The following is a 20,233-nucleotide window of genomic DNA, read 5'->3' on the forward strand; positions in this document are numbered from 1 at the left end:
GCTCCTTCAGCAACTGTCTGTCATCATTCCAAGAGTGAGCCATCACAACAAAGGGAGAAATGGGCCTTCTGTGACAGTCTGATGTTTCATTGACTGAATAAATACAGGAGGATATGGTGCAGCAAAAGTCTTTTTAGTTAGTACCAGTTACATTATAATTATTAGCAGAGATGCTAATAGGTACAGAGTAGGAAGAAACTGTATGGAAGCACCCTATTAGTTATGTGTTACTTTTGCCTCTGCACATGTATTGCTACATCTAAAAAAGCGTTCTGGCCTACAGACTCTCTGGTTATCCTGCCCCTACAATATGCTTACATTTGGCCTCAAGTGACCTCAGTGACTGAGGGGAAGGTGAAGCCATCATAGAGAGGAAAGCTGAACTAATCTTTGTACTAGCACTTTGTAAATAAAGTCCAGACACAAGTCTCTATTACCTGTGAACCCTGCAGAGCACAGGCTGGGAAGTTTGAACACAGATGGTGCGTGCATGAGAGAGCACTGTGAAGATACACAACAGGTGTGAGAGCTCACGGGACATGAATCACAAATTGACAAATACTGTATTTTCTCTTGCTTGAATGTGCGGTTCCAAAAGAGATACATACCATTCTTTTATTTTCACATCTGTCCTTCAAATGACCTTGCAAATTCTGACCCATTCCTCAGCAATGATCACATCAGTTTTTTAAGATTTTTAGAAATTATTCAGTCAGTATTAGTGAGATATAGGGATTTAAGTGGGTGATTTAACAGTGGCAACAGTACCCAGCCAAGGTTATTATAATAAAGACCTATGAAGACCATGTATTCTTGTTTGCAAAACAAAACAAATGCACTTGGCTGTATGTTCATCTCTTGGCCACACTCCCAATGATGTCTTGTTTCCTCCTTTAGAGTCACCAGCTCCATGAAAAAAAATAAAACCACAAAACTAAACAGACAAACAAAGAAAACAAAACAAAAAAACAAACAAACAAAAAAAAAACCTGAATTGGTGAAAATCTAAACTTAAGGCCTGTGACTTCCACTGGGGTGATGTAAGTCCTTTGTATCACAAATTATCAGATTGCTTGCAGTTTGCTTTCAATGAATTAAGTCACGCATCCTAAAGAAAGGCTCATAAATCTCACTTGCCTTCTGCTTCATGGTCTATGCCCCAGGAGCAATTATGAGGGGAGAAGGGGAGTCCTCTTTCCTGCAGAGTACCACTCAGCTATGCTTTATACCTGTGGAGTACTCATCCTTTCCACCAAGTAGCTCCTTGTACATCTGAAGTACAGCTGGTTAGGCTGTTGAAGTATGCTGGAGGTGTCCCTTCAAATGCTAGTGCAGTAGATCCACCCTAGTGCCTATAAGGTATCATCATGTTTGTTGGGACAAAGTTACAGCGTATTTCTACCTTGCAACCAATTCTGCAGCTGACAGTGAAAGTGTCCTAGGAATTTGTTGGTCAGTCAAGAACAATACAGCATCTCCTTGAAGCAGTAAGCATTTGTGCAGGGTTCAGATGTCATGGAGTTTCAGTGCCACTGTGATCATAGAATCATAGAACAGAATTATAGGACAGTTTAGATTGGAAAGAACCTTAAAGATCATCTCGTTCCATCCCCCTGTCACAGGCAGGGACATCTTCCACTAGACCAGGTTGCCCAGGGCCTCATCCAACCTGGCCTTGAGCACTTCCAAGGATAGGACATTCACAGTTTTCCCAGGCAACCCACCACTCTCTAGGTAAAGAATTTCTTCCTAATGTCTAATCTAATCTCCCTTCTTTTAGTTTAACACCATTAACCATCCCCCCTTTTCCTATCACTATCTGCCCATGTAAAAAGACACTCTCACTCTTTCTTAAAAGCCCTCTTTAAGTATGGGAAAGACACAATGAGATCTCCTCAAAACCTTCTCTTCTCCAGGCTGAGCAACCCGAGCTCTCTCAGCCTGTCTCCATAGCAGAGGTGCTCCAGTCCTCTGAGCATTTTTTTTTTCCTCCTCTGGACCCACTTTAACAAGTCCATGTCTTTCTTTTCAGACCTGTATTCAGTACTCCAGCTGGAGTATCAGGAGGACAGAGTAAAGGGAGAGATTGTCTCCATGTTAATCATATGGTAGGGAGCATGTCAGCAGAAGAATCCTCTGACTGAACCCACCTCAGATCAAAACAAGTGTGATGTGGCCAGTAAGAACATTCAGATTATCCCATCACAGCTCCTGAGCACGTCCATCATTCTCATGTGTCTGCCCCAGGACAGGGGACTTTTATAACTGTATTTCCATATTACAAAATGCAGTTTCTGGAGGAGGAGACTGGGTAGCTTATCAATAATCATCATCACCCATCAACCTGAATTACTTTCCCTGGACTAAATTGATTTCTTTTGGAAGTAAGTTTCAATGTGTTTCAGTTTAAAGAAGATTATGTACAAGTGCAGCAGTTAAGGAACTTCTGCTGTGTTCATATTTGAAATGAACTAATAGTTTGTCTTCATAAGGTATATACTGCATAAAGGATGATCCCAGCTAATAAAACTCAAGAGGTCAGCAAAGGATACCTTGCTTAATGAGTTCCAAAAACAGTGTCCAGGGTGTGCTGATGTTTCAACAATTGTGACATCATTTGGTTAACAGGTATCTGTTCAGCACTCAGACACCTGGACTGCCTGGATAACCTCCTTGCTGCCTCCCTGTGATCTTTCACTCTATCTCGCCAGTCAATATCAGGACAGAGAAAGAGAGAATAGTTATTTTCTTTGCACCTGTTGCAAACTGCAAATTGGATGATGCAAATTAATTACCACCAATATACCTGAAGGCCAAAGAGCCTCCCTATATATATTCTGAAACTTTTTTGTTGTTTCAAAAGTGCCTGCAAGTAAAGATCATGGAAGTATTTGGCCAAAACTTTCACCACAAGATGAAGGAAGCAGTAGAAGAGGCTAGAAATCATGTCCTTGGACCCATTTCTATAGTGAAACTGGTATATTAAAGGTGTTTTTGTCAGTAATTATCAACGCAGTGCTCACCATATTCAATATTTACACATAGTCGCAATGGGAAGAAAGTGAACTGCCTGGGTTTCTGAGGTAAGCACTGACTTCTGCTCTGCCTGTTGTGTAGTAACAGAATATCTTTTTGTCTGGGATATTTCATCCATTCATTAGCAAAACCATGTTTCTGGACTGCTAAAAGACAATAATTTCAAATATTTGCTAAAGAGAGAATGGCTGTGATATTGAGTTTATTTAGACATAGATCCACCAAAGCTCTGAAATTAATGACAGTTAGGACCCTAAATGTTTTTCTGTGTGTAATAGTGATTGCATTGGCAATTATTTGACCTGAGTCAGCAAAACAAGCTTATAAGAACTACCTCAGAAGGTACAAAAAGTTATTCTTTCTCTGTAGAGTACACCCTCTACAAATATATCTTCTCTGAAACCAAATGAGTGGTGATGACCTTGACACATCAGCTCAGATCACATATGCTAAATTTACAAATGACTACTAAATTGCTGCCATAACCTTCCCATCCACAGACTCCACCCTGTGCCCATTTTAACTCCTCTGTCACAGGAATCTGAGCTCATAACTAGTTATAATGTATTGGAGGCAAGACCAGAATCTCACCTGGACACAGCTGGGTTATGCAAAACTCACATATATAAAATTCACGCTATGCAGTGGGAAGGGAAAATAATCAACATCTGCAAAGAGCCCAACCCTCCATTGTTGGGCCAAGAGGATTGAATCCAGCTTTTTTTCTTCATGCAGTATCCCTATCTCAAGTCCCAAGCCCAGTGGTTGCTAGTTCAAACTCTCAGACAGTGACATTCTTATTGCAAAAAGTTAAAATAGTATGAACTCAATGTAGTTATAGTAATTTGGGAGATAAAATGGAATGCTGAAGTACCCTGTTTTATTAAAACTGATTATTTATTTCCCTGTATCCATTTGTAAATGATTGGCTTAATTAATTCTGCAAAAGGGAGGCTCATTACTAAAGGAAATTAAAGTCCAAATGCATTTTAAATTAATAAAAGAAAATGCCTATTAGTGCAGCATGTGTTTAGCCAGTCAGTTCCCTATGGCAAATCAGCAAGGAAAATACTGTATCTGAAGTCTGAAAAGGGCAAGAAAGACATGATGTCTGCTAATAACATACACAGCCTGTCATGGCAAGGTAACACAGGAATAATCACATTTCACACTCTGAGGCATAAACTGTTTGCCTGCTAAGGCCAGAAAGGTTCGAATTCCACAAGCATTTCAATTTCATTGTTGTGGTGCAAAATACAGAAGAGGGGAAGAGGATTTTTGGTCAGGTGCATAAGGCTTTTGCTGTTTTCCAGACACCTTTAGGTCCAAAACTCTCCCAGCTTAAACCACTGCTCGTGGAGATGCTCGCAGAACAGTGCTGGTGCAGGTCTAGTATTGGAAGGGAATGCAGGAAGTGAGGAGCGCAAAGGTGTTTGGGCTCCATCTTAGGGAATGTCCTCTGGCCCAGCCTGGGGCACTATCAGTAGAGAAGGGATAAGAGAAAGCCTGAGAGTGAGGTTTCACTAGCCATGTTCCAGACGTGCTAGAATGGATGGTTTGAGGCTTTTGCTTTGAGGCACCTGTGTAGCCAATCCATACTTCAGGCTCAGCGACATACCCTGTGGTGCATAGCTGTCTGTGAGCACCATTACTCTCCCCAGTCCTGTGGCTTTAAAACACTAGGTGAAACAAAACAGCAGTAAAAACTGGACATGCCTGAAAACAAAACACAGTGTCCTTGGGCCTCAGACAAGTGGCATACCCCCTTCCTGCTCTCCCAGGCATGAGGGAGAGGCAGTGAGCTGTGGTGGCCTCAGCTTGTGCTCAGCCTGGCCCTCCAGCCCTCGTCCTGCATTTCCGATAAACAGGGAACGGTTCCTCCCCAGAGATGACCTGGCAATGAACTAGCAAGGGCTGACGCTCAGCTGCACCACACCCAGCACCCCACTGTGCCAGAAGGTACAATGGGGAGCCAATAATACATAATATATTATTAAAGGCAGCTCTACCCTTTAGAGACTCCTTTGAACATATTATTTACATCACACATCAGCCATCACAGAGCTTTTACTTCCAATAAATCGTTAGTGTCACAGGCACCCCAGAGCTTTCATATCCAACAGCCTCAGCAGAGGTTTTCCTTAAGATTCTTTTTATGCTTCTCTTTTCCTTCTTTCCCTTGCTAAATCACAGCCTTGTTGATCTCCATCACCCTATCATTCCCCATCTGTGATAACCTTTTGCTGTGTTCAGTCCTTGCAATGCAAAGATGGGCGTAATGAAGACCTGAGTGCTTGGCAGTGACAGAAGTACTGTGCTGTGAAATTCTTCTTCCTATTTAACGGTCATGCTTGCTAGTATTGCTGTTTCTGCTGGTGGTGAGGGTTCTTGAGTTATAGGTTGTCAGTGGCTTTCAGGCAGTCAAGTTAGTGATTTCTGCACAAAGGCACACGCTGGTGAAGAACACCAATAACGAAAGATGTAAGCTGTACTACTTCCCCAAAGAATTATAATTCATAAAAACATTGTAGATAAACACTTCAGAAAAAGGTCTGCATCAATCATGGTGTGGGAGTTTTGCAAATGGAGCCAAGCAGAACCAAGGCATTTTTGTCACACACAGGGCTCTCCTGGAGATGTTCCATGTTTGTGTATGGTTCTGATATCTTACAAGCATAATAATCAGGTTTAAAATATTATATAGGTGAGAATCTGATCCAGATGTGTTGCATAGCTGCACAAGGAGCTTATTGACTACAGTGAGCTACACAGAACTAGAATATTTGTACAAGTCCTTTTCCTTAGTGTGTCCAGGTTCATACACCACAGCAGTTGCTCTGTACTTTTGCACATATTTTAGTCCTAAAATTCAGAGTACAGCCAGGATTACACTGTTGATTCTGAACTCTAGCCTGGATGAGATGTGACTAGGTGTCAGTTAGGTAAATGTGATTATCACAGTAGCAAATGGATGCAACTCATTATAATCCTTTCAGAATTCAGTTTAACATAATTGTAAGTGATAATAGTAGTGAAAACTCAATGGAGGACACCAGCTTGCAGATTGTGTCAGTGAAACACAAACACAAAACTGAACTTGAATCAATCATCATTTACTGCAGACAGACTTTTTAGTGATCTGTTTATTAACACAAATCTGTATTCTCAGCACCTGAATCCAAAAGACATCAGGACTGTGGAACACAGAGGCGCTGGTTTTTATGGTAGAGAACATTGCCTTTTTTTAACGCTTTTTAGAGTTGTATTGGGAAAAAGACTTAAAATTAGCATTCCTAGAGCCTTTTAGATTACAGAGAAAATAATATTTCCAATACAGGTAATGAGAATTTTCAGGGGATTTTTTGATTTCTTTTCAATAAAAGCATATTTTTTTTCTAAAATTAGGAAAAGTAGCAGTAACACAACACCAATACTTTACAAAGTCTGAATCTGCTATGATAGACAAAATACTAATTTCTTGCAAATAGTACCTTGCTTAGAGGTGAAGTTACAAACACCTTGAACAATAGTGAGTCCTAGTACAAGAATTATCTCTAAGCATTGTTATAGTATTACTGAATTCAGTTTCATCCATGTGTAAGTAGAATAACATTTGGTTACACACTTAGTGGAATAAGGGCAGAAAATGGAATTTCAAAACTGGTATTAGGAACGGTAGGACACCCTTGGTTTGTAACTGCCATTTCCAAAATGGAAATGACACTTGTAAAGTATGAATATAAGAGATCCCCTTCAATGCAGTAACAACATCAGTCAATCAGATCCAGCAGCAGAAGAGTGCCCAAGAGTGCAGAATGTAGAATGAAAAACTCTGATTACTGCAGTCTGGAGTGTTAGCTCAGTTCGTACAGAACTTGACCAGGAGACCATTGTTTTTCTTTGCTGCAACATCTGAGGTGTAGGAATTTATTGTTGAACCTCAGAAAACTGAAAAGAAATTATTTCAGATGATCTAGAAATAAAACAGGATTGTGTCCATTTTTGGGTTTTGAGACCAAAACCTGTGGGTATTTCCTTCTCCCCGTGGCTGGTGTTTTAGGCATTGGGTAGTGCAAAACTCAGAATCTAATTACCAGTGCTGACTGATTCAAAGTCATCACTTAAAGTGATCTAGAAAACCAGACATGCAAGAAGCAGAGACTAGGTTTTCTATATCTTAGGCTACAGCATATAGGAGTTCCTTTAAACTCTGTCAAAACAGATGTATGGTTCACATACAATTGTGTGAGTGTTTCCCTTTTGGAAAAAAATTTCAGCTCATTCTAAGTTCAGGTTCTAGCATAAATCATCAAGGCAGTCAAATCACAAATTGCTGTTCACATCCTCAGAGGTACAAATGTACCCCAAATTAACATCTGGCATAGTACCATTTTTCATGTAGATTCCACTTACATAGTCACTTTTCCTACTATGACACGTTTCCTAATGCTCTGACTATGAGTCCTGTATCCTCTTAGAAAAAGATGATACATTTCACAAAATGAAACTGTCTATTAACATGGCACATACCATAGACTGGAGATTAGGCATATGCTCCTGATTATTGTTACTTTGTTTATTTTTTGGCAGTGTAATTTAGTCACTAAAACTTGGTACAAGAGTCTTTATGTTCTCTTTTCATTTTGTTGCCGGTTTGTTATTCCACACTTTCCATATAAAAACTCACAGTAAATTCAACATAATGAACACCATGCTGCCCTGCCCTACTCTTAAGATGGAAGGTGAGTTGTTATTTCCCTGTACTACCAGGATCAATTGCTTTGTCAACACCACTCAGCCAAATCTGGGGACAAACCAGGGGAAAAATGCAGTGAAACTAGGATCAAGTGAACTAAGTTTTCTTGCATTTCACAGATTCACCCAGTTGTTAAAGCAGAGTATTTCCAGAAGGAGAGACACAGCTTTACTGCTAATCTGTATGGCTGAAGCAAAGTACTCTCTTCTATCTTCTAAGAGGTCATGTAAATTTCCCAGATTAAAATTAGAGTTGGCTGTACTTTTGCTTGGCTGAGTTTTTTTTAAGATGGAAAATCAGGTTTGGAATGATTAAAAATTATATAGATTTGTAACATTTGGCTGGGATTAATCTATTAAATAATTCTGGCTCCTCTCCCAAATAATGGTGGAAAGTCAAAACCATCTTAATTCTGCAAATCAAAAATATTCAGAATTTACTTCAGCATCTATTTTTTTTACTTGCAAATGAAACAATTAGAAAAATATAATGAATAAAGTATTATTTTGTTGGGGTATTCTTTCTCAGACTTTTCAATTAGGCACGCATGTTGTATGTCTCTTGTAGCCACTGAAGCAGTGTTTTTTTCTTAAAACTGCAATCAAATGGCGAGATAAATTACTTGTCCAGACAACTTAATATATGTCATTCTCACAGTAGCTCTTTACCCTGGATGTATTCATTGTGATGCAGTTTTATCTCACTGCCACTGTCTGGATTTTTTTAAGCCTAGCAGTGTGAAAGTAGAAAGTGTAAAGGAAAGATTTTGAGGTGCCCAGTTTTACCTCACATACTGCCCTTTTCTATTTTAGGACCAGAAGATTTGACTTCAAAGATGTGTTGCACTGTATGCAGTCCATAACTTCTGTAGACATGTGTGCTAAGGAAGAGTCTTTTCTGAGTTCTTCTAGCCAACTCTCAGAACTAAGAATGCAGACTGATACCTGAAATGTAAGAGGATAAGAAACTTTCATCAGAAACACCGAACTAGCTATTCTTGATGAGGTCCACCTGCCCAGAGGGCCCATCAGGGAATGCAGTGGGTTAATGTCCCAGTTTAGTAAATGTATTCAAGGCATAAGGACAAACTGCCACCAGACTGAAGAGGTATTTAATTTGGGACAGCTGAGAATAGCTGGATGGAGACTGTGGAGCAGACATATGCAACTATCCCTTGTCTCAGTTCATCAGTACCTAGCTGTATTTCTTTTGAGAAAAAGAAGTTTTAGTATCCCTCTGATACTGACAAAGCTGGTGTAGCATGAATCAGAGCATCAAAAGGTGCTCACTAATGATAGGTCTGAATCTGTTTGTGCCTTTGATGGATAGCATCTAACTCATCCAGCCAATTACTCAAGTGAAAGGATCCTTTTATAAGCTCTTTTGGAGGCTTCTTGGCAAAACAAATAGCACCTCTTAAATATGTTCTTCCATCCAGTAACTCTAATTGGTTGATTTAAATAAAATTAATTTTTGTATGCTACTGAACACCAGTTTTTTAGAGGGAGTTTTTACATTAGCCCCTCTTTGGGTCCTGTAAAAGAAGAATTATTGTAGCATAATTAAAAATGTGTTGTACACTATAAATAACTTTTCTGGATGGCACAATAAACCATAAACTACTAGACTGGCTTTGCATTTAAAATGCAATAGCATTCTGTTGTTTTGTTAAAAATCTAATCTAGAGATATACCCTGTGTCATGGAGCAGTGGATTCTGGAAAGGCTACAGCATTCTAATGTTCAATTTCTCCTTTAATAAATCTTCTCAGTAAGACTCCTGGTGTGGGTGAGAGAGGAGAAAAGCATGCACAGAACAAGGCATGCAATAATATGTCATGTTATAGACAGTAAAAGGCCTGACCATTACAAACATTTTATCACCCTGTCTGCAGCACGTGCTTTCTTTCTGTGTGGTGCTAGGAATGCTTAAATCACACCAATATCACTTCTGTGCTCCATAATCATCATCCACGATAATTCTGCAATACACAGCAGACTCTCTCCCTTTTGTGTAACCCCAGGGAAATGTATTTCTGGTTCATTTAATGAAAACAGTGAAGACAGAGAAGTCGACCCAGGCACAAAAGCCCTCAGGACATGAAGAGGGTGATGTGCACACATTCCTTCTTTTCTGCACTGTAATTTGATCACTAAAATAGCCATCACAACGGAGTCCATCTGCTAATAAAGCCAACATCTGTTGAGGTCTTTGGACCACTTCCTGGGAGGTATATGAGACTGATTTCTCATAAACAAAGCCAGGGTGAGATCCAGTATGTTGTATCTGCATAGTGGCAGCCCTCTGAGGCTGTGCTATGTATGCAGGATGGTGATGTGCAATGCAAAGCTGTGCTGGGGGAGCACACTGGCTTCCTCACATCCTATACTGTCCCCACACATCTGCGTCCCGAGCATGAACCAAGACAAACAGCTCCACAGCTATGAGGAAACAGGAGACCTGTCATGGAGCTGCTGGAAAAGTGATACCTGCATGTGGGAAATGTATTAAAATCTTTCATTCTCTGGTATTAATATGACATTACTGATACTGTCTAGAGACACTTCTCAGAGGTGCTCCCTAGAAAAACTCTGCCATCCAAGAGCACCTAATATCTTGGTTTTTTGTCTCTAATGTCTGATAATGCAAGGAGGAGCATGCCTTGCGCCCAGCTCTCAGCAGCAACGGGTTATCTCTGCTCCCTGTCTATAAGCAGCTTGAATTAATTGCTATCACCTTCCAATTCCCTGCTGCAATTCAGACTCAAGTAAACAGAAATAAAAACATGACTCGTGTCAGAGCTAGCTGTGGCTGTTGTCGTCAAGATTTTCAATAGGTTGTGCATGGCCTGAAGTCAAGTATAGTACCAAGATCCCTTATTCTGCAATGAACTTACAAAGCTTTCTTTCAGGTTGATGCTGCAAAATTCAAGAACTGGTGAAAGTTTATGAGATTTGATTTTCCATCTTGTTCACCAGCTCACAAGTGATGTCTCTTTCCCTTGTTTCTAGGCTCAGTCCCTGATCCTCCTTCCCTCCATGACAGCATTTTCATGGGACTTTCTCCTATCTACAAGATCTAGAGCACAGCACATTTCACACTGACATAAAGAAAAACTATACAGAGATTTTTATAAGTGATTTAAAAAAAAAATGTTTCTTTAAAAAACCTCTCACAATGCTCATGAACACTTTGTTTCTCTTCAACTTAATGAATGTTAGCAAAATTCCATACAATTGACCTATACAGGTCTTTAAAGGAGCTAATCCCCATTAGTAGACCACTTCTGTCCTACCTCCATAACAAACATTGACATATCACCTGCCCTGGGAAATGCTAGACCTACAAAACAAAAATTCTGTCTCTTAGTTTCTCATCTATGCTAGGGATGCATGCTATCTTAGTGTAGTCACAGAGCAGGAATTTAAGAAGCAGAGAACGAGGAACTGAGTGGAATCAGCAGCTAGAATTTGTTTTCCTGCGAAAGCAAGAAAAGGAAAGGATGGGAAAATCTTTCCCAAAACAGCTATCTAAAATCTGTACTGAATCTGTAGCTCAAAGCCTGCTTTGCCTAGATTTGTCTCCAGTATAGATATGGCTTGCTTCTATTACAAATACAGGGCAATGTCAGCTACATTGCTATTACCATACATAGCAATGAGACAAAAGACAGCTTGAACTGTGTTGAACAAGTGCATCTTCTTTGGATATCCTCTGACAGCCATGCCTGTACTGAGGAGCTCTAGCTAGGACAAGCAGAAAAACAAAGCATGAGTTGATTTTATCTTCTTGACAAAATTCTCCTTGAGTTTTACCATAAACAGAAAAGTAAGGTAACTGGACTGCTCATTGGGATGAGAAGTCTTGATATGGTCAGCATATGGGCAAGTGTTGTACAGGTCAAAACCAGCTAACAAACTATGTGTCTTTTTTCTGCCCCTGTCTTCTAGAAAATGACAGAAATATCTGGGAATTTAGTGTTGCTTCTCCTTTCATAACTACTCCTTTTATATGAGGCTATTTTGATTATCTCTAGAATGCTTCCCCCTAATTTGCTCTTTTTTGGGACAGAAACAACTATAGCCTCATGCTTTAGGCCACAGTTCACCTGAATTAATTGTCATAGAAAGGGGCAGGTTGCACATGTATAAAAAACAATCAGGTGCTTTAGCTGCACCAATTGCTTCAGCTGCATTTTTTTATCCAAGGAGTGAAAGGCTTCAGGAGTTTTTAGTGGCCATTCTCTGTACCCATCTGATGCAATACCACAGCTGTATTTCTCAGAGCTGATTAAAATCATGGTATTGCTGTTAGGATTCTTCTGCTAGAGAATTCTAGAGAATTCTAGAGAATGCTAGAGAATTCCTGCTAGAATTCTCCTGCATTCACACTTTAAATGTCTGTCCTTTTAAGCAAGAAAATTAAACAGTGAATCTTCTCATCAGAGAGTTTCTGTGAACTCCCCTCCCGCCCCGCTGTTCCCCAGTTATACACAGTAGGGAAGGTCTCTGGTTTATAATAATCCTTTATAACACTCACATTCTGTTCTTTGAAGTGTGACAGAAGAGTTGTACATGGCTATTCATCAACAGTGTAGCAATTCCATAAGGTATCACCAGATGTTAAACACAAGTGCTCTACAGGTGAATGCACAAAAAAAGAAGTTAATGGGCTCAAATACCATGTATTGCAAGGGTTTAATCCAACACACTTGTGCTCTCAAACAGTTGAAAAAAAACTCTGGACAGGAGCAAGCTGCAGTTCAAATAAACTTTTATCCCTGTGCGGTAGTGGTAGAGGTATGTTTGATAGGTATTCTATCAAATCCACGGTGTGAGGCATTTTAGTCCAAACTACTTGAGGAGCAAATAAAACTTCTATGTCCATACATCATGTATGTATGCATGTGTAAATAGGGGCACCTGACTATACAATTTGCTTTGCTTTACAATTAGACCATACACCATTTCTTCAAGTCTGTTATGCCACCGAGTGTATATGTGCATGGGATGCATATTTACATTTCATCAAAGCTTTTCAGACATCATTGTCCAAAACATCTTTGTCCAAAACATGCTGACAAATACAGCAAATAATAGCTATCTCAGTGGTTATTATGTCTGCCTGGTGCTCTTCCCCTCCACCCTGGTTATCTTGTTAAAGGGCCTGTACAGGAGCCTAGCCTTCATTTCACCCGCAGTGGCAAAAACCACATGCACAACAAGCAGCAGGCTGAAGAATTATGTTCATGCCTTGACCCTGAGACTTCCTGAACCAGTTTGGATTGGCTCTCCCTTTGAAACTGCTGGCTTCCACAGGAAGTTCATAAATGGGCCCAAGTCACAGCAATTGACGTAGTCCAAATATTTTTAACTCAGTTCTTCAAGAACTACCTAAAATGGGTGGTGTTTCATGGACACAAAGAACTGGCTGGCTTTTTCAAAAGCAAATGTCAGTGTGCTGGGTAAAATGCAGAGCATTGAAAGCAAGCGAGTAACGTAGCTTTTGCTGCTCTGGGGATGTGATGGTGTGTGTTGTGAAGCTGCATTGCACTCCCCCATGTCCCTGTGTCAGCATCACTGCAGCTCCCAACACTGCAGGCAGCCATTGTATCCAAAGAGCTAAACCACAGGCCTGTGTTCCACATCCCTCAGTTTCAGGTGTGCTTGGATCCACTGCTTAAGCCTTGATGCAATCTCTTTTCCTATATCCTGCTCACTCCCCCACATTGTTGGTGTCTTAGAAATGATTTGCAAGACTCATTCAGAGATGTTAAAGTTCTTTTACTCCCTAAGTCTAAAATACCCTAAGAGGAGTTTGTGAAATGCCCATGGTTTGTTCCATCCACAATGACAAGAAAGACAACCAGAAAAAAAAAATGTTGCAAAGAAACACAAGTATTAAATCTTTTGGAGAATGATGGATGCAAATGGGCATGAAAACCTTACTTCTAAGATTTTTATCTTTTTCACACAGCTCTAACAAAATGCAAGTGCATTAAAGACATTCCTTTTCATTAATTTTCTTTGCACTTTGTTTCCTCATTACCTGTTAAACAGGAATTTAATGGAAAACATGCTTTTTATTTACATCTCTGCATTGCACAGATTGTATGCTATAATTTGACAACAGGTTCAAATTCAAAGGTGTTGAGTGCATTGCTCCTATGTTCCTACAAAAAAGACATTTTCTTGTTTGCAAATAACCTAATGGAATGGGATGAAAGATTGTTATTAATGTTAGCAGTGCGTTTGATTTCAAAACTATTTAATTAATTTATAAGTTAGCAGCTTTGTCCAAGGGCCACGATAGCCCTTAAAGCAACTTCTGAAATTCACTGTCTAGTCTGATTAGTTCATGATTTGGGATTTTCTGGTCTATACTTAACTGACGTACTTTGAAACATAAACAATGTATATATTATTGTTTGGAGAAATTGACAGGAATTAAAAAAAGAAGCAGAGCCCCTTCTAGCAAATAGGCTCTCTTCTCATTCAGTCAAGAAGTCAGAAACCTTTCTTACTGAAGAACAAAGCAAGCTCTCCCCATTTCCCCTTCCAGCCACAAAAATTAGACCCACTGGATAAACCAAATATTTTTGAATATTCTTTGGTTTCTGCCTGCAAATCGTAGGCTCCGGATCCATTATTCATTTACAAGGTACGGAGTTAATTTGATGTCTTTATTTTTTATTTATTTATTTTTTCACTGATAAAGGCTTATCTTGTATTCTTCCAATCTCTCTTGTAAGCACTTCCTGAGAGGGGTATAAGTCAGCCAACATAGAAAATCTGCCTATGATACCTAGCAGGGAAGGCCTTGCTTGTTTGGCCAAGGCTAGCAGGTCTTACATAATAATTTATTACAGTACCTTTCTGTTTCCTGGTCTGTGATTTGCTGCTTGTTCTCAAAGCCAGTGAAGCTGCTCATATCCACATAGCCATCATTCTCATTAGCAGCAGATAATGCTCTGCTGGGATCTTCAAAAAACTCGGTAAAAGTTCCTGCTCTGGTGCATCTCCGAGGAGGAATTTGTATGTTTTCATAGTCTGAGCTCATAGCAGGAATGTTCTCATAGTCAGAAGTGTCGGCATTGGGAAAAGAAATAGACCTAGGTTTCGTTAATGGGAGTGGCATGAAAGGAGGTCTGGACCGGTCCTCAAAGGACTCCACCCTTGACACACTCCTGCTGAAGGACTTGGACGTTCCTTTTTTTTTACCATCCTTATAGAAAAGAACAGCCGAGGGAGACTCAGATGCACGGAGCTTCCCCACATGTGATTTTAACTGAGGTGAGCTACTTAGGCTCCTCCCTTCCAGCTCCATCAGCCTGGGAGGGCCATGATAGCTGGACTCTGATGAGGACCTTGAAGAACAAACATTAACATCTACATGGACTTTATTTTCACTTTTCTTCTTGAACTTTAGAGTAAGGAACCTCTTAAAAGAAGATTTCTTTTTCTTGGAATACTTAGCAGGTGAGTCGTTCTCTATCAAAAGTGAAGGTGAACTTTTAGTGATTGGCTTTTTGGTGATGTAGGCAAGTTCAAATGGAGGTGGTATATCAACAGCTGAGGATGGAGTAGATACGCCACATGATGAGAGATGATTTTGCTGGGAAAAACTACCTGAGGAACCATTGACACAAGGCAAAGACAAATTGTCTTCTGTCCTTTTTATTCTGACACCATCCAGTACACAGACATCATTTTCTCTGTAAACAGAGATGGGTAACTCTCTCCCTTCAACAGAATAAGATCGAGGATATAAAATAAAGCGTCTTGACTTGGTTGGTAAAGCCCTATTGGCTTCCACTGGTTTTTCTTCCAATGAAAAGGAATTATTGCTTAAGTCTTCTGTCCCAGAGCCATTTTGGGAAGACGGCAAATCAGTTTCAGGTCCAGTTTCTTCTAGAACAGTTTCTGGGACATAGCCTGGAATTCTCCCAGAGAGAGATCGTGTTCTAGTGACAATACTTTTACAATCAATGGGCAGCAAGTTGTTTTCACCATCCATGCCTAATTCACCCCTTTTACTGTGATCAGCTCCTAAATCAGTCTGCGCATCATGGACAATTTCATTTTCTTCAGGAAGCACATAAGGATCATCTAGGGAATCACTGCTAGTTTCTCTTTCCTCTGATTTATCAGTCACAATGACCACTTCAGGGACTGCTAGATTTTCATGCAAAACATGTTTGGTGCCACAATCTACATTAATTTTGCTATGCTTACAGATTTCTATGTCTTCCTCACATGGGACCTCTTGAGGTGAACTTGGGATACTTTTGCTGAGGCTGTTTGCTTCCACCTCATTGTCTTTGAGATGCAACTCATCTGACTTAGAGGCTTCTACAGTATTTTCACTATGCTCTTCAACAGTCCCATCTTCCATCTCTGGCTTTATCCCTAGACTACAAAGTAGACTATCAGAAATCATGCCGTCTTCATGCAGAGAGGCCCCTTCTGTTTGAAGATTCTCATCTGAATGTTCCACAGGTATTTCCTCACCACATTCATTCTCACAAGGTGCAATCTGACAGCCATCCTCCATATTCTCTGCATTCACAATTTCTTCTTCCCCTTTCTCAGAGTCTTTGCTTGCTTCACAGGCTACCTCTGATGTTGTCTCTCTTCTCCTCTCAGTGATCTGGCAGCCATCACTGGCATTTCCTGTGTTTGTATTATAGTGCTCATTTGGGTCTACTTCCTCCTCTTCGGCTGCTGCTTGATGCATGAACTCTGCTAAACCATTTTGGGCACCGGGTTCATCTTCACACAATTCTAAGCCAGGACTCGTTTCTTCACTGGCATCCTCAGGCAGCATGTCAGGGCTTGCACAGTCATTATTTTCTAAGTCCCTTTCCATGTTTGAATCAAGCTCTGCATGCACACTGTGGTCATCATTATGTGGTAGATGCACATCTGCCATTTCTAAAATCTCAGGCTGCTCCTCCTCCTCCTCTTGCCCTGTCTTCTCACAAGCTGGGATTGATTCGTCTGCAGGCAGTGGCATTGCAATGATATCTCTATAGGTATCACCCATTAGTTTCTCATCTCTATTCAAAATGTTATCACTGTCAGTCTCACAATCACTACTGTTCTTGACCAGTTCCAGCATATAAGAAGTTTCTTGCCTGTTTTTTGTTTCAGTACAAACACGTACAGCATCCTCATCTTCACCTGCTTTCTTGGCAGCATCATTATCCCCATCTGGGGCATCTAAGGACTCCTCACAAAGTGCTTTGGACTGGTCACAGTCTCTGGATGACTCCTCACAATCTGGTTCCCCTGGTTCAGCAGTATCTGAAGAGGTACAGTGCTCATCTTTGATGACTTCTCGATTACTGGTATTCTGATCACTAGCAATGTTATCCTCTTCCTTCTCTACCTTTTCTGGAGTTTCTGAGACTTCATTTTCCACGGAGGAATCTAGGTTTTGATCATGCTCATGTTCCAAATCATTGCAGTCTTTGCTGGGCAGCTGAGCTTCAGGAACTACAATGTATTCATTATCTGCCTCAGATTCTAGGCAATTAGCATTGCATTGGTTTCCTTCACAGAGTTCTCCATCAAGACACACCAGTTTCCCATTTGCACATTTATTTAAGTTATTGTTGGTAGAAACACTGGATTTTCCCTCAGTGTCAGCTGAGAATTTTGGCTTGGGAGCAATTGGTGGCTTGGGACCCCTAGACCCAGAGTTCGGGTTATGAAGAATATCAGCTCTTGGCAGTGAAGGTGAAAATTTGGAGACAGGTGCTGGAGAAAGATGACCAATGATCTTTGGTTTCGGTGCTAATGGTGGTTTTGAGATTTCTGGAGAAAAGAGACAAAAGTCATTTTAGTCATCTTGGTTTCTTATTAAAGCCAGCAGAATATACCCTGAAATATCAGTGACTTGTAATGCAGAAGTAGCCCAGCTCAGCCAATAAAAGGCTGAGCTCTGAAAAGAGAACTGAAGGAGCAAAGCATATGGACTGTCGTTCCATGTAGCACTGTAGCTATTCCAGTGAGCATAGTTTAAGGTCAAAACTGAACTGAACTAGATGCTTTCTAGTGGTAGTGCGGACACATATGTAGGGGAAACAAGCAGACTGGCAATAAACTAGACTGAAGCTACATGAATTAAATCATATCTATATCACCATTTTACTCACAGTAGTTTGCCTGCCACAGCCATTTCCAGCTGTCTTGGTCCTGAAATTCATATTCTTCAAAAACTAAATGAAATGCTGAAATACTGCGTAGATAGGCAGCAAAAGGGATCCTCCCTTATGAGTTTTTTTATGGGATTAAATATGTAGTGTGAAGAAGCCAGCATGACAAATGGTTATAGATAGTAAGAAGCAGGGAGAAGTGGTTTCCTCCTGTTGCTGTTTCATACCCATCAATAGATATATTACATAGTTAAGCAACCAGAAATCTCAAATTATTTTTATAATTTTAATTTACACATTGTGTTGGAAAAAGCAAAGTTCTGTATTGTAAGGAAAAGTGCAGGACAAACTATTTCATTATGACAAAGACAGAAACAATTCTTTGTGCACAATCTTCATGCCCTACTCACAAGAAATAACAGAACAGCATCTCAAAAGACAAAAAGTTGGGACACTGTTCCTATGTAAAATCCTATCCAAAATCATGGTATAAGTTTCAGAAAGTGTAGCTACTGTGCTGTTGTATTTAGAGTATTTTGAAATGCAGACTTTAGATATGCAGAAGTGCAGACAGAACTGAGCTGTGCACTGTACTGAGAATAAAGGAATACTAAACGTAAACTGCTTGAAAAAGATTCTCTGATTGTCCTGATATTTGGTGGCATGGCACTTATTGTTATCCTAGTATAATTGGAGTAATTTTTACTGAACTACTACTGGCCTATTTGTTTGGTTAGACTCTGGGGGGACATAAAAGGCTGTTTCTTCTGATCTTCTTAACCTTCCCAAAATTTCTTCTGGTACTCAGAAAGAAGCCGACAATTTGGCATTCTGATGTAATCAGAATACAGTCTTTCTAGAGTTATGAGACACCAGACATATTTCATCTAAGTTAAAAACTGAATCAGTGATCTCAGCCCAGAAGGAATGACAAGTCTGTTCTATACCGCTTAAGGATTGTTCTGTATCTGGAGTTTTATCCAATCTGGCTGCATGTGGGAGACTTAACTCATGAAAAAGGAGGGAGAGGGAACTATATTCACCAGTCTACAGTTCCTGCAGTTTCACAGTATCCACTGCTGTTTTAGGCTGCTGCATGTCTGTCTAATCACAGATTGGGTAACTCATCTTTCCCACCCCATTAAGTCCTTCAGCCCCCTTTTCCCATCCGTCCTTTCCCCCCCCGCCCCGCTTTGGGTTCCCACTCCCTTTCCACCACCCGTGGTCCCCCTAAAGAAAATTTATGTGGCAAACATTCCACCTTTGTTGAAGTAACATTGCTCCTTTTGCAGGCAGCAGCTGAAGGCTTCAGAGTACTGAAGACTTTCGCCAGCTAGAAACAGGGAGGCAATAGAAGTGGGTTTAGTATCTCGTAAGCCTGGCACCCCAGAAAGATCTACCTTTTGCGTTTTTAAATCAGTTATTGAACATCCTAAACTAACTTTCTGGTAGTAAAATGAATGAAATTTTTATTGGTTAAAACTGACTCTTTACACCTTTACCATCATATTAAGGCATTTTTAGAACTCCAAGGAAAAAAAAACATCACTTTGGAGGTACTACACCACTTTCTGCAGTGCCTGGCCTTTCCTAGGAATGTATATCCAAGAGCAGGATACAAATACTAGTTTGTTCCTGGAATGTGACAAAACTTGAAATCTATATATTCTCATCCTTGTTCTTTTCAGAGAGTGTCTGTGCTGAAACAGTGAATAATGAGGAAAAGACTGGACTTTAGAGAATGCCAGAACCTTCCAAGCTTTGTCTTATAAACAAATTTCAAATAAATTAATGACATGAACTCATTTCCTTTAAGTAAAATAACCATGGAGACATCCACTTAAAAGAAAAACAGCTTAAACAGTTACCCACCTTCAGTCCACTGATAATTTTCTACAGCAAAAAGATCAAATAATCCTGAGTTTTTCCTTCTGCTACCCTCTGGTCCACTGCTGTTGGAAGAGAACTTATGGTAATGGACCCTGTTCAGACTCTGGTAATAGGCATTGTCATGTCCTTCTCTTACACACTTGTGCCAGCTACTGGTCACTGCTGTCTACTTGCGTAGCTCTTTTCCTAGCTGCTCTGTTTGTGAATCTTGCCTTTCATGAGGCTCCTTAAACAATTTTTCTTTTTCTTTGGTGGGGATATAAGGAAGAGGCAGCAGGAGGAGTACAAGTGTTTGCTTAAAAAATAACCCAAAAGAAAGCACAGCTTCTTGCTTTTTATCACAATTTCATTCTGCCTCAATTTCTGCTTCCTTTGCTATCTGAGCCATTTGA

At 40.2% G+C, this 20,233-nt stretch overlaps 1 protein-coding gene across 7 annotated transcripts in view; it reads right to left on the minus strand.

The window, feature by feature from the left end:
- FGD5 (FYVE, RhoGEF and PH domain containing 5) overlaps positions 1-20,233 on the minus strand; it is a 77,198-nt gene that overhangs the window by 52,388 nt on the left and 4,577 nt on the right. For 5 of the 7 annotated variants that reach the window (XM_088061714.1, XM_014251685.2, XM_014251684.2 and 2 more), the window contains exons 2-3: positions 19,213-19,284; positions 14,664-17,610 (exon numbers count right to left, since the gene is read on the minus strand). In XM_088061714.1, the coding sequence (XP_087917840.1) occupies positions 14,664-17,610; positions 19,213-19,284 (3,019 nt within the window). The remainder of the gene's footprint in view (positions 1-14,663; positions 17,611-19,212; positions 19,285-20,233) is intronic. The other 2 variants (XM_014251687.2, XM_005522217.3) reach the window with 1 other exon arrangement.

The sequence above is a fragment of the Pseudopodoces humilis genome, chromosome 13 (genome assembly GCF_049639895.1).
Source record: "Pseudopodoces humilis isolate 2021_Gansu_Grassland_sample_001 chromosome 13, ASM4963989v1, whole genome shotgun sequence".
Taxonomy (NCBI): Eukaryota; Metazoa; Chordata; class Aves; order Passeriformes; family Paridae; genus Pseudopodoces; species Pseudopodoces humilis.